Here is a 15,719-nt window from a genome sequence, read left to right as displayed (position 1 = left end):
TTTTAATTATTTTTTTAAATTATTCGTTACTCTAATGTAAGTTTTTCGATTTTTTCGTTTTAATTTCTGGAGAGTATCATACGGAAATGTTCTACGTACTATACTGAGGTAAACTTCTCTTATTATTTTACAAATAAAAATTTAATGGTGTCATCTTTGCAATGTGCCAGTTCTAAATTTTCTGAAATATCACAAATAGAGACTATACTAACTACAATAAAATAAAACCAAATTAACAAAATGAGACTGACCATTATGCCCCATATTGACAGTGGACCAAGGCCAATAATGGTCAGGGAATCGCTGCATTTCAATCATTAGACAAATTTCCGCAACAATCAAAGTATCAGTCCACCATCCGATCCCCCGATCGAATCGCCAATGCACAGGATTTTGAATAACGGTGGTCCTTATGAAGCGAAAAATAAAAATATAGAACAGACTAGCACTCCAGAGCAGAGCCACACCACTGACACAATGCAAGTTAAACCAGCTTATATAGACAAATAAAGTACTATAGATGATGGTATGGATGCAGCATTAGCACATCAAACAATATCACATTGTGATATTTCACGCAATTTGGAACTGGCACTTTACAAGTGACATTGTTAAATTTTTATGTAATTGGCCCTAAAATTAAATGAATTTTTATGATTCTTAATTGGATTTTCTAAATTATTTGGAGAACTTCTGCTACAATTTTTAGTCTTGTTACTTTTTCTTCTCCCTCCCTGTTGATTTAATTATTATGTTTAATTTATTATTTTCGCTCAATAGTTTTGCCATGCTACTGGCATTAGTTTTGATTTTATATTTAATATTAGTTATATTTCGGGCATTATGTAGAGGAATGTGCATTTTGCTGCCTCTGATGATTGCTTAATTTCTTAAATTTTCTTAATTTTTTACTACCTTTTCCAACTATTTCATTATTCTAATATATATATATATATATATTACATGCTGAATGATAACTGAATTATGACCACCTACCTAATACTTCATAGGTCCTCCTTGTGCCCTCAGTACAGCAGCTATCCGACATGGTATTGATTCAACAAGATGTCGGAAGCGTTCGGGAGGTATGGCCAACCAAGCTGTGTGTAATGCGGTCAGCAATGCAGGTATGGAGGTGATTGGTGTATCCAGACGCCTGATATGCTTTCCATAGTGTCCCACAAGTGCTCTATGGGATTGATATCGGGGGAGTTTGGAAGCCAATCAATATGCTGGAGGTCAGAACTGTGTTCCTCAAACCCTGCACAACGTGCCCAATGGCTTGACGCACTGTCATCTTGGAAGACACCATCGCAATTTGGGAAAAAAGTGTAACATAGTGGGTGTACACAGTGAGCAAGCAGTTGAAGATAGCGGAGACCACTGATACGTTGTTCCACATGCACCAGGGGTCCAAGTCCCTGCCAGTGAAACATGCCTCACACCATACATGATGGATCAAGAGCCTCATATTGTTGATGCCAAATCTGTACACGACTATCCACGGTGTGGAGTAAATAACATGATTCATCTGACCAACACACCTTCTTCCAGTCTTCTAACAGATGATGTTAAAATTGGTAGAGTAGTTAATGATCACTGTCAAGCTGAGCTTCTTCAGAGAGACCTAGATAGACTTCAAGAATGGTCAGAAAAATGGCAGCTGTGCTTTAATCCAACAAAGTGTAAGGTATTACACCTGGGAAACAGTAATCCCAAAATAACTTATTCACTTGGTGGAGCTCAACTAAACCCAGTACTGGAGGAAAGGGACTTGGGTGTTACGATACGGTCAGACATGAAATTCTCTGAGCATTGTAAACAGGTTGCAAGGAAGGCCCATGGTGTCCTATCGATGATCTATCGAACTTTTGCAAGTAGAGATAGGGACGTGATAATCCCATTATATAAGGCCTATGTTAGACCACACTTGGAATACTGTGTTCAAGTATGGAGACCGCACCTAAAGAAAGACATCGAGCTTCTTGAAAGGGTGCAAAGAAGGGTAACTCGCCTGGTGAGATCGGCAAAAGGGCGTCCTTATGAAGAAAGACTTCGAATATGTGGGTTGCAGAGTTTGGAAACTAGACACCTTAGAGGAGATTTGATTGAGGTGTTTAAGGCTCTGAGAGGCATCAGTAAAATGAATGAGGACAAAATTTTCAAGATTATAAATGATGCTAGAACTAGGGGACATAAATTCAAGTTACGCGGGGAAATGTTTAGATTGGACTGCAGGAAGTTTTATTTTAGCCAGCGAGTTATAAATTACTGGAATAAGTTGCCTTCATGGGTGGTAGAGGCCGACAGTTTGGGGAAATTCAAAGGTCATCTGGATAGTACTTTCGGGTAAGGGAAGCGCATAGGATGATAGGATTAATTTCCTTTTTATTTAATTTTTAATTTCATTTTATTATTTTTATTTATTTATTAATTATTATTATTTATTTATTTAATTTTTGTTTTTATCATTGTTTTGTTCGGATTTTTTTTTATTTTTTTTTTTTTGGCTGGTGCAGCATAAGCCATAGGCTTTCTTGCACACCATACGGCCGTTACTAATACTAATACTAACATCCAACTTGCATGCTCTTTGCACCAGGCGAGTCTTTTATGCTGATAAACCTTGGTTAGGATTTTTGATTTGATTGATTTGGTAGTTATTCGCGCATCGGCTTCTGTGGCCATATTGCACCTCCCAAGGTTTTTGCAGTACTTTGATCCAAGCCCGAGGCGGGAATCGAACCCGCGACCTTTGGGTTTCCGGGCAGGTACTTTACCCACCCGGCTAGCCCGGTCGGCCCTTGGTTAGGAGAGGATGCCACAGGGGTTGTTTGCTGGTATAGCCTATATGTGCGAGCGTGCAATGCATGGTCATACCAGATATTGTTCCAGGTTGGCCTATGTTGTATTGGGTAGTCAACTCTTCAACAGTGCTGCGCTTGTTTGCCTGTATGAGTGGTCGGACCTAGTGCTCACCTCTAACATCAACCTTTTGGTGACCTTTGCAGTTTTGCCGTCGGGTGGTTGTTTGACCATTTTGACACCAGTCCTGGTACACTTTAACTACGGCAGCTCTTGAACACTCCACCAGTTCAGCCATTTGGAAAATCAAGGCACCAGCTCGTCGAGCAACCACAATCTGTCCTTTATCAAAGTCCAATAAATCCTTCCTTTTACCCATCATGCTTGGAATTTTACTACCTATTGAACCACTGACACTTTATCTATGCTACGTAGGTCAACTAACTCCACACTCTCATACCTCACGTGGTCAACAAGATATATTCAGTTTACATAGTGGTGGTCATAATTCAGTGATCACTCAGTGTACACACACACACAAAAACAAATGGAAATCCAAGAAGATATGATAATATGATTTTAAAAAACAGTGTGTTACGAGTGGAACGTTTTATTTTTTATTTTGCATGCAATATAAAATGGACACTAACAGTTTTTTTTTTTTTTTGTGATTTTTCTTTATCACATTTTATTCAAATGTTATTGTTTGTTGTTTGTTATTTGGTTTTTAGGAGCATTAGCAACTAAGGCCATATTGTTCTGGGATATGTGGTGGTCATTCCCTTAACCTTTCCGCATCCTCCGTATTTGGTGGTGATGGGCTCGAACCCCAGTCTAATCAAGAAGCATGTGTTACACACTGCTGCTCCTTCCCACCTGGCTACGGAGGCGCTTCAAATGTTATGCTTTAATTCTTTAGAGAAATCACATTCATCACCCTCGGATAATGCTACTCAGCACTAAAATTCAAAATATCTTTGCATACACAACAACAACAACAAAAACTGTAGCAAACCTGAAACAACAAAAGACAGGATAAAATAGCAAGTATGAAAATTAGAATGGTAATGTGTTGCACAAAAAAACTAATGCTTTTTCAGTAGAAAGTGTACAAACACATACACATCGTAATTTTTTAATATTATTATTATTATTTTGTAAAGAGTCAAATGAAATCATCTGCAATATGCAACATCTTTTTTTCCATTTTTTTTTTGGTCAGAATTGTAAAACTCTACTATACTAAGAGTTAGGTCTTAATGGAATGATTCACACTTGAAATTGCATTTTTCCTGTTTGTTTAACAAGTAATGGCAATTTATTGAATTTTTAATAAAGAAATAAAAGGAAACATTTTTCTCTGAAGCTAGGCTAAGTTCCAGCTGAGTGAACAGGCAGTTGATGAGCATGAAAGGGATAAAAAATTGTGCAAGCCGAATTAACTCAGCATGAATTAATAAAGAGAAACTTTTGACATTTCCACAATATGTCATTACTTTCATGACAATTTCAATTCAAATATACGGCGCCTCCATAGCCAGGTGGGAAGGAGCAGCAGTGCGTAGCACACGCTTCTTGATTAGACCGGGGTTCGAGCCCATCACCACCAAATACAGAGGATGCGGAAAGGTCAGGGAATGACCACTGCATATCCCGGAGCAATATGGCCTTAGTTGCTAATGCTCCTAAAAACAAAATAACAAACAAACAAACAATTCAAATATAGCAATAAATGTAAAGCAAATATAGATTAGCCTGTGTGGTACTATACTCAGGGTAATGGAAGGTGAAAAAGAACTGGGGTAATTGTGCAGTCTAATATGAAGTTCTCTGAGAAATGCAGATAGGCTGCCAGGTTTGTCAATGATATATAGGAATTTTGCTAGCAGAGATAAGGAGGTGATTATCTCATTGTATAACGCAATGGTCCGGTCAGATGTGGCCTGACTATTGTATAAGGCAATGGGCAGGCCACATCTTGAGAACTGAATTCAGGTGTGGAGGCCTCATTTTAGGAAGGATGTAGAGCTGCTGGAATGGGTACAGAAAAGGGCAATGAGATTGGTAGGGGGAGGGACAAAGGGGATGGATGCTCTTAGCAAGAAAAGCTTCAGTTCTGCAAATTGCAGCATTTGGAGACTAGCGATTTGTGATGTGATAGGACTGAGGTGTTAGGACTTTGAATGCTGATTGGATTCCTTCTCTTGCTCAGATTACACACTTGAGGGGGAATAAATTTAAACTAAGAAAAGACGGTTGCAGAATAGACTTGTGGCTTTAGCCAGCAAGGGGTAGATTACTGGAACAAACTTTCATCTGCCATTGTGGAAGCTGATACCTTAAATAAATTCAAGGAAGAATTAGACAAACTTTTATTGGGAATGGATGGGTGAAATTCTTGCATCATATGCCACTACTATTGCTAATGCTAACAGAAGAAAGCATAGAAATCCTTTGTAATTAAGTTTTTTAATACATTTAAATGTTTATAACTTTCATAAAAGGAACTCAGGTTTTCAGGGCTATATCACAAAAATAAAATAGATAATTACTAAACATGTATACAGAAATTTAGTAATTGTGATTACTGAAATCAATGCAAAGCTGGGTACTTCAAATAGTAAGTAATCGGATAGTTGGTGCACAGGTAAAATATACAATGCCTTACCCTTCAACACTTCAAGAAATACTTCCCAATTAGGAGAGATAATATCTTCTTCGAAACGCTGATTATCTAAATATATTGTTCCTGGACTTTTCCAGCTTTTTTTCCTAAGCCGGCAACTGAAGAGAGAAATAAAAAAAAAAAAAAAAAAAAAATTACACTACAAGGCAAGGTAAGGCAATACAATATGTACAATACATTATAGGGATGATTTTTATTCATTAAACCATTTCAGTTGCATTAATTTTTTTAGATCTGCAGGCCAAAACTGGAAATTTAAAAGGTTCTGTGTACATATTTGGAGTTATGCCATTTTAACCACAATATCCTAGTAGAAAATAGTAGAAAGTATTTACTTTGAAACAGTGCTACAAAAATAATAATTCTGGTAAAAGTATAGAGAAAATTGTGAACAGAGTTTGGTTTACATAATGCACCTACAAAAAATACCATTTGGCAGAGATGGCTATTCAGTGAGTGACTGAAGTCATCCAGCTCGACTGACTTGGGATAATTAGATGGTTATAGCTTAGCTCATTGAGATAAGCTAGAACCATCTATTCGCTTTTCATGATATTGTCAACTGATATATTAGCAATTCAATTACAACAAAATGACCAGATTAATACCATCAAGCTTTTAAATTTACAAAGAAATCTAATCAATTTGGCAGAAATTGATTCTACTATGGGATATATTGTTCAAATATAAAATTGCAGAGCATCTAGCCCTACTGTAGTAGAACTTTATTTAATTATTATTCCCTTTTGTCAAGACATGGAAATCTACTAAATTGACAGAAAGAAAACAATAACTTATCTCAGGTTTTTTAAATTAGTCCAAAGCTAAAGCTCTCACTTGGAGCTGAAGCTGTAGCTATTTTGCATAGCTACAACTTCAGCTACAATTGAGATATTTTTCTTGAAAGAGGTACAGAAAATCACTTAATACATAGCAGATTTTATAAGTGATGAAGTGTCTAAAATCATGTTTCTTGATTTTGCTACTATAATATTTTGTGTATTTCTATGTGCATTTCAACTTTTTGGTGCCTCATGGTGCATCAAATGTTGGCAGCCCGTAGGCATGCACCTAGTATGCCTGTGTGTAAATGTCACTGTGGTTAATTTAAATATAAAAAAAAAATGTTTATATTTAATTTTTCAGTTTAAACTTGTTTTTTATCATTCATGTTCTTTAATGACTTATTATAATGTATTTACAATGTACGCATTGTATTTTTTTATTTCTCCATGTATTATTATAATTACAATGCATGAAAAAATAAAATGAGCAATGAAATTTGTAAGCTGGCAAAATGATAATGTTTCATGATTCAAATCTTAAAAAAATAAAAATAAAATGTGGAATCAATGCATGGAATACAAAAGGGCATCCACAGTGAGAGATAACAGAAAATTATATATTATTCCTATTTGTTCCTATTCCTATTATTAAATAAAATTATATATAAAATTAAATATAATTATATATTAAATATAATTATAAAATTAAATATAATTATAAAATTAAATATAATTATTCCTATTCCTATTATTAAATAAAATAATAATAATAAGATTAAAATTAAATAGTTTTATTTAAATGGTTAAATTTTATTTTTCTCAGTCTGTATTGACATTCCTTTGGCAGAAATTTTTTTTTCAAAATTCTTCATATGAGTTTCCTGTCACTGTAGGGCTTTGGAAACACAATTTGTAAGGATTATTTTATCACTATCCCAGAAAACAGCAACTGACATTCTTTCTGCAGTTGGAGCAACATGAAATTTTGCATAATATGAGATGTGCCAGGTTTGCTATGAAATGCATCAATCTCATATTGTGCAGGCACATCATGAGTTACACTACACACTTCAAATAAAAATCACTGCTCTACATGGAGCAACAGGAATATTGTTATTCAGAAATATTATTGGAAATATACAGTAGTTTTTATTATTTTTTTATTTTGTTTTATGTTAATTTCATACAGTACAGGAAGGTTCCCAATTACAATGCATGAGGATAAATCATAAAACACATTTTACAAAACATTATAAAATATCAAGCACAAAAACACTCAAACCGAGATAAAAAAAATGTAATGAATTATATATAATGAATTAATATACTTAGTACATTAATATGAATAAAACACTAATAAGGGTATAAATTAGTAACAACAATATATAAATGAATATAAAAGCAGTAAATATAAAAATTCAGAATGACAATTTCTAGTACACAGTGCAATACCAAGGCAAGCTATAGTTAAAGTATCTCTACCACTGATGCATTTCCTAGCTAATTTAGTTTGTTCATAGCTACTACATATAAACTGAGGTTACTGGCCTGCTGAGCAATGGCATACTTTTCAAATAAATAGCAATATACCTCTTCTTATGGAAGTGGCACTTGCTATTTTTTTATTTGCAGTGTGTGTGTGTGTAATGTATTATTTAAGCAACCTGTGGTGAAGTGCCTCTACAATACGAGATGAATGTATATCACAGAAAACTTGATTTACTCACAGTTACAAATTTAGGCTGCTGCACTGCCTTTTTAATTTCAATGTGTTTTTGCATGAGGCCAGATATAGAATAAAATTAATAGAAAAATTGTATAATGTTTCATATGCCATTTCTTTCATTGAAAAGTATTAAAATTTATACCATATTAAATTCTATCAATATTATTGCATTATTTTTTGTACGTTGAAATATCATACAAGGCAGTAAAAAAATTTCTTTGTGTATTTACCTGAAACAGACAGTAGATTTGCTAATAACACATCACATCAACCTCATATCATGGGAGATATTTCATCATGAGTTGCCTCAGTATTGCATCAGGCATGGGATGTATGTATATTTCTCCATTTGGAGTAGTGCTTTTTTTTAAATGGGGAGGGAGACCAGCAATACATGCAACAGGATCTAGAAAAGTTGAGCAGATGGGCTGAGAGGTGGCAACTGAAGTTTAACATTCACAAATGTAAAGTACTACATATGAGTAGGAGTAACTCCAGAGTAATGTATCAACTGGGTGGCACTACACTCAGGGTAGTGGAGAATAAAAAGGACCTGGGGTAATTGTACAGTCAGATATGAAGTTTTCTGAGCAGTGCAAAAAGGCTGCAAGAGTAGCTCATGATGTCTTGTTAATGATATACAGGAATTTTGCTAACAGGGATAAGGGGGTAATTGTTCCCTTGTATAAAGCAGCGGTTAGGCTTCACCTTGAGTACTGTATACAGGTCTGGAGGCCTCATTTTAGGAAAGATGTATAGCTGCTGGAATGAGTACAGAGAAGGGCAGCGAGATTGGTGAGTGGAACAAAGGGTTGGTGTTACCAAGAAAGGCTTAAGTTCTGCAAATTGCAGCTTCTGGAGACTAGGCACCTGTGAGGTGATCTAATTGAGGTGTATAAGGCCTTGAATGGTTTGAGCAAGCTCAATGCTAATGGGATTCTACCTTTTGCTCAGATTACTTACCTGAGGGGACAAATTCAAATTAAGGAAAGACAATTGTAGAATAGATGTGCACAAATTCACCTTTAGCCAGTGGGTGATTGGTAGTTGGAACAAACATGTTGTAGTGGAGGTCAACAACTTAAATAAGTTCAAGGTAGAACTAGACAAACATTTGGAGTGAATGGATGGGTGAAATGGGAGGTTTTTTTTGGCTGATGCCAAAAAATGTGATTGCTTTCTTACATCATATGCCTCTATTAATGCTAATGTACTTCTACAAAGGAAAGATACACTACACTGCAATCTCATATTGCAGAGAATTTTTTTCCAGAAGTTGTGTGTGAATATATACATATATATATGTATGTATATATAATTAATGTGTGGTTTGTAACATAAATAAAGTGTCTGTGAAAATGGAAATGAAAAAATACACAAAGTGCCTGAACTAAGAGAAGTTTAAGGCATAGTAGAAACTGGAAGTGAAGTAGTGGTGAATAGTAGTAATATTACCACACACCCAAACCCACACACACGCATGCACGCACATGAGAAACTTGTCTCTGATTGGCTGCAGGGAATTCGCTTTGTCCAAATACCAAACTGTATGTGTGTGCGTGTGTGTGTGTGTGTGTTTGCGCGAGCGTGTGTAGATATAAAAGCCAGGTGAAGAGAAAGCCTGCATGAGAAGCACGCAAAAGTTCGATGAAATTTACCAGTAAAAGTACTTTGCCGTAACGGCATTTGTATTGGTGCTCGCTCAGTGAACATACAGTGGGTGTTATCGGTCAGGAGTAGAAGTTGAATCCCATGGGAGATTGCAACCCTCCTGAAGTAGAGGGAGTAACCTGACCTTTTTTCTTTAGAATTACTAGTGGACTAGTGGATAAATTGTTTATTAAGGAAAAAAAAAAAAAAAAAAAGGCACAGGAAGCCCACACGAGAAGCACAGCAAACTTCGAAAAAGTTTATCGGTTACGTTACGAACATTTTTTACGACGCCAGAACTTCAATATGACTCTGTTCATGATTCATTTAGTTAATTCAATTAGTGATTTTAAAGAAACAGGGTCTGGTTACCCCCCTCCACTTTGGGAGGGTTTCAACTTCTATTCCAGACCGATAACACCCACCGTCTGTTTACCGAGCGAGCAACAATGCAAATGCCGTTACGGCAAAGTACTTTTACCAGTAAATTTCATCAAACTTTTGCATGCTTTCTTTACCTTAGCCAAAAGCCATTATTTAATAGGAAGGGGTATATTGTTATTTATTTGAAATGTTCTGTAGGTTCTCTTGCCCTAAACTTATCTGAGGGGTGAAATAAAAAAAAAAAAAAAAAAACCCTAGAAGTAGCAGTTACTTTTCATGAAATAGCGAGTTAGTCTCTTCTCAGAGCAACATTTACCCTGTAGGCAATTATTTACTGTATCTGCAGTGTCATAAAGATATATTTAATTTTAGAAAAACTTCTTCAATTTTGTAATTACTTTTGAAAGTCTTAATTTAAATTTTCATGCAAAAGGAATGTGTGAAAGAGAAAACTGCTAAAGATTAAAAGTATTATAAAGGCCATGTGACTGAAGAACTTGTCTCTGGTTGGTTGCAGGGAAATCACTTTGTGTAAATATCAAACTCCCAAGAATTTGATGGGAGCCAAGCATTCAAAGTGTGTCAGTCTTCTAATTTGAATTTAGTTATGGAAAATGCTTCCATCTTGTGTAATTTATAATCATTATCCAGTTTAGACATATATATGAGGGGTGTTCGAAAAGTTTGTGGCCTGAACATGAAAGGGTACAATGCAGGCTAAAAATTTCTGTACTTCATGTATAACATTTCAAATAGTAACTCACAAAAATTTCACGTAGTTTCAATAATGTCTTTTTTTTAATTACAGATTCTGAAGTCAACAAAGCTAAGTGAATGAGAAAATAAGGACAAAATCAGTCACCATGCAGTAATCCAATATTTGGAATAAAAAGAAGCTAATACCAAATGAATTCATGAAAATATGGTTCAAATATTGGGGGAGGATGTCCTCTTCCTATTCAATAGTTAAGAAGTGGGAAGCAGTGTTTAAACAAGGGAAGGAGAGCTCAGGAGATGACCCATGCTGTGGAATACCTGAAAGTTCCATCACTAAAGTTGTTGACTGTGTGCATGATCAGGTGATGAGTGACAGTTCAGCACCTTGCCAGCATCTTCTGAATATATCGAATAGCAATTCTTCTTTGTCTTCGCCTTTTCCCACGTTATATGGGGTCGGCATTCAATGTTCCCAATTCACACTTTACATCCTCTTCTCCTCTAGTTGGATTAACTTCTTAACCGGAACACATCTATTGGTTTTGGCATAGTTTTTACAACCGGATGCCCTTCCTAACGTCAACCCTCACCATTTATCTGGGCTTGGGATTTAAGCTGTCGATCTACTAAACCTGCCGCAGCCATATAAATGGAGTAGTTCTTATTCAGTGATGAAGCTTCTTGCGATGTCACAATTTAATAATTTTATGCAATTTATGCCGAATTTCTAGTTACCACTGAACAAGCAGGTGGCACTGCTGTAGTTCTTTTATCTCCTGGAAACATCCAAATGGCTGACTCGGTAGAATTACTGTGACCTTGAAAATACCAATAATGTATAACTCAGCAACACGTGAGTATTTTTAAATACAGTTTGGTATCCTGAAAACTTCTACATCAAAGCTATCAGGTAGCACAACTATTCTACTAAGAATTCCCAGTGACTGATTATAGTTCCTTAAAAATTTAATGACCTTGAAATTTCCTATGTTTTCCTATGTCCGAACATATGATAGCCATTTTAAAAAATTTCACAGTCTGAAAAATAAAACCACCTTTAGGTCCCAAATCTTAACCTATCATTCACCCACACTTATTTTATCTAAAATATAACTTCTTTTTGAGCAACACTCCAAAAACCTTCTTTATTAATTAATTTTAATAGCGCACTATTAAAATTAAGCTGGTGCCAACAGCGCCACATTGCCATATCGAATAGCAATTGAAAATGTTAAAGAAAAAAAAATTTCTCCTTGCCTAGAGCTTTACTTTTTATGCTCTACTTCAGATGTTTTCGCGTTGAAAAGATATGCTAAAATGCATTTCAGAAACGTAGTTTTTTTTGTATAATGTTTAATACTACCTAGCCCTTGTTTTTCTATTTTTTTTAATTTTTGATTCTTAAGAATTTTAAAAAAGCAGACTTTCAGAGGTGAGTTACTTAAAGATTTTTTACTAAATATTTACATCATTTTTACCTTTTTATCTTTACATTCATGGCAACATATAACTAAACTTGATTATTGTCATCAGCACTTAATTTGGTTTTTTAAAATAACTTACCCATGTGGTGATAGATAACTAAGCATATTCATATTTTAATTCAAGGGTGCAATCCTTAAATAACATTTGGCTATTTACACAATGTGACCAATGCTCAATAAAATTAGTGATCCCTGGTCTAAACTATTTAGATTACTTGTATGTATTTCTCGACCTTTGCATTCTATTCCATTGAATGGCTTATACCTTAAGCAACAATTTTTATGCATAAGATGGCTGAGTATTTAAAATCATATGGCATACAAATAAGTCAGAATAAAATCAAGGAAACTATCAAATTCTGAAATTTGAAAATTTTGAAGTAGAAAAGAAATTTTCAGATGTCAAAACAACCGAATGAATATTTGTACAAAATAATCTATCATAGGTTATCAGATGGCTAAAGAACTTACCAATTCAAAGGAATTTCCAAATTATATTTCCTCATTATTTCTGGAATAATTTCCTTCTTTGCTTCCAAAACTGTCATTTCTTTTGAAAATATCCAATCAATAAGGAATCGACAAGGCTAATAAAAATACAATAAAACAGAATCCATCTTTGCTTAGGCAGAATAACATAATTTAAGTAATCTTATTAACTGCAGTTTACACTGTAACTAGAACTAAACTGGTAATCATTAGTTTAATTACCATTGATCATTTAAATAATTCTTTAAATTTGCAGTGATTATTACTACAAATTTAAATAAGAATTTTTAAATATAATTAATGAAGTTTATTTCAATTAGGATAATGTTTGTTTCAAGAATTCACAAATTTAAGGCACCTGTGGAAACTGTAAATTTGGTTGGCAGTGGACTGTAAAGACTGCAAGTTCTAAAAGGTTGTGCTCGCAGAACACCTTATATTCCTAGAAAATGTAACTGGGAACTCGTCAGGGACTCAAGACTCTAGCAACATACCAAGTGATGCACTCCTTTTTTTTTTTTTTTTTTTTTTGATTTGGAAGTTGTTGGCGCATCGGCTTCTGTGGCCATATTGCACCTCCCAAGGTTTTTGCAGTACTTTGATCCAAGCCCGAGGCGGGAATCGAACCCACGACCTTTGGGTTGCCGGGCAGGTACTTTACCCACTCGGCTAGCCCGGTCGGCGATGCACTCCTGATTCGGGCCCCAGAACAGAATAACCAGGTGCAAACTACTCTGGTTCGAAAGGACTTAGTTTTATTAGGGGATTCCATTGTCAGGGAAACATGAAATATTTTTTGTAATAAGGATAGGTGGACTAGAACCAGGGCTATGTCTGCCAGGAGCAACTATTAATGATGTCTCCAACAGATTGTCAGATTTTAAAGGGGGTAAATAGAATATTATTGTTTCATGTGGGGACTAATGATATTAAGCATACACGATCTGATGATTTGTGAGATAAATATAGGACCATGCTGAAGAAATGCCGTGAGTTAGTTGTTGTTGTTATTATTTGGTTTTTAGGAGCATTAGCAACTAAGTACATATTTCTCCAGGGATATGCGGTGGTCATTCCCTGACCTTTCCACATCCTCCATATTTTGTGGTCACGGGCTCGAATCCCGGTCTAATCAAGAAGTGTGTGCTAGGTACTGCTGCTCCTAACCACCTGGCTATGGAGACGCTACCATGAGTTAGGTCACAATGTTTATGTGTCTGCAATTCTGCCCAGGCATGATAGGAGGGATTATATGATGAAAGCCTTGTGGATTAAGGCTTTCATCATATGTCTGCCAGGTGCAACTATTAATGATGTCTCTAACAGATTGTCAGATTTTAAAGGGGGTAAATAGAATATTATTGTTTCATGTGGGGACTTGTACCTGCACTTGCAGGTAGAAGGAATCTGTTTTGTAGAGACAGGATACATTTAAACAAAGGTGACGCAAGAGTTTTTGTCAGTATTACTGTTTGTTTGTTTGTTATTTGGTTTTTAGGAGCATTAGCAACTAAGGCCATATTGCTCCAGGATATGCGGTGGTCATTCCCTGACCTTTCCGCATCCTCCGTATTTGGTGGTGACGGGCTCGAACCCCTGTCTAATCAAGAAGCGTGTGCTACGCACTGCTGCTCCTTCCCACCTGGCTACGGAGGCGCCTCCAGTATTACTGAGGGTACATTAAAGGTTCAGGGAAACTGCTAGTTTGGGGGGGGACAAGAACATGCGTTTATCTGACAATAATGGTCAAATTAATGCTTGCGCATACCTCAAGAGTATTTAGCAGGATGTTCTGAGGGCAAAAGCGTTTCAAATGAGTGGGCAGCAAATGGCAGGGAAGTGAGCTTAAATAACTTTAAGGGGTGTGTCAGGGTAGTTAACTATACAAGAACAATATGTTTTAATTGTTTGTACAGTAATGTCAGCAAGTGTCGTCAATAAAATGAGTGAATTTGAACTGCTCATTAGGACAAGTAACGCTGACATAATAGGGCTTAGGGAAAAGTAGTGCCACCCAGGGATAGGGAATGATGAATTTCAGTATGGCATGTATAATGTATTTAGGAAGGATAGGTAAGATAGAAGGGGTGGTGGGGTCATTCTTCTTATCAAAAGCAGCCTGAGTGAGACGAAAGCCTTCCTGGATTCAGACATTTTGCATGCCAATATAGAATCCGTATGGTGTGAGATAGTTGGAAACAAAGGTATAACGAGAGAGGCAGTAATCTACAGACTTGGTGATTGTGAAGATTATGATGAGAGCCTCTACATGCAAATGGAATGGGCAAATAAGTGTGAATGTCTCATTATGGGTGATTTTAATTGCCTCTAATTGATTGGGCAAATGGGAGGGAAACTCCACATGGGGGACAAAATTTTTAAATCAACTAGATGATTGCTATTTGTATCAACATGTCAGGGAAAGTACTAGGGAAAAAAATACTCCAGACCTCATCATCACCCATGAACCAGATGACATAATAGGGCTGACAGTACAGGAACCAGTAGCAAGAAGTGATCATGGAGTTCTACGGTGGACGATGAAAAGAGAGAGAGAGAGAGAGAGAGAGAGAGAGAGAGAGAGAGAGAGAGAGAGAGAGAGAGAGAGAGGTAGCAGTAGTTAAAGGCAAAGGAATGGGTTATAACTTCAGGAAAGGAAATTACAACGGCTTAAGGTGCTACATGGCTTCTATTAACTGGGTAGATATCTCGCAGAGAGCGAATACAATTGAACTATGGTATACCTTTAAAACATTAATCACAGAAGCCTTGAATGCATATATACCATTAAAAAAATACTCCACGAGGAGGATTCCAAGTTGGATGAATAATGAAGTTGCCAGATTACTTGAGCAGAAAAACATAGCATGGAAAAGTAACAGAACAAAAAGTACAGAAGCGTATAACAGCTACAAATTGATCTGTAATAGTGCCACAGAAAAGGTTAGGCTGGCAAAGGCTGATTATGAGAAATTGCTGGCAAAGAGAGAGCA

The 15,719-nt window shown here is 36.0% G+C and overlaps 1 protein-coding gene across 3 annotated transcripts in view; it reads right to left on the bottom strand.

Annotated features, from left to right (window-relative positions):
* Nucleotides 1-15,719, bottom strand: part of LOC150074989 (ubiquitin carboxyl-terminal hydrolase 47-like) — a 486,634-nt gene that overhangs the window by 26,786 nt on the left and 444,129 nt on the right. For all 3 annotated transcript variants that reach the window (XM_090388947.1, XM_090388945.1, XM_090388946.1), the window contains exons 29-30: nt 12,709-12,824; nt 5,474-5,589 (exon numbers count right to left, since the gene is read on the bottom strand). In XM_090388947.1, coding sequence (XP_090245073.1) covers nt 5,474-5,589; nt 12,709-12,824 — 232 coding nt within the window. The remainder of the gene's footprint in view (nt 1-5,473; nt 5,590-12,708; nt 12,825-15,719) is intronic.

This window comes from Mastigoproctus giganteus, chromosome 14 (genome assembly GCF_048544385.1).
Source record: "Mastigoproctus giganteus isolate SK-2022 chromosome 14, ASM4854438v1, whole genome shotgun sequence".
Classification (NCBI taxonomy): Eukaryota; Metazoa; Arthropoda; class Arachnida; order Uropygi; family Thelyphonidae; genus Mastigoproctus; species Mastigoproctus giganteus.
The sequence above is the reverse complement of the archived record's forward strand: the minus strand, read 5'-3'. Positions and strand labels throughout refer to the sequence as shown.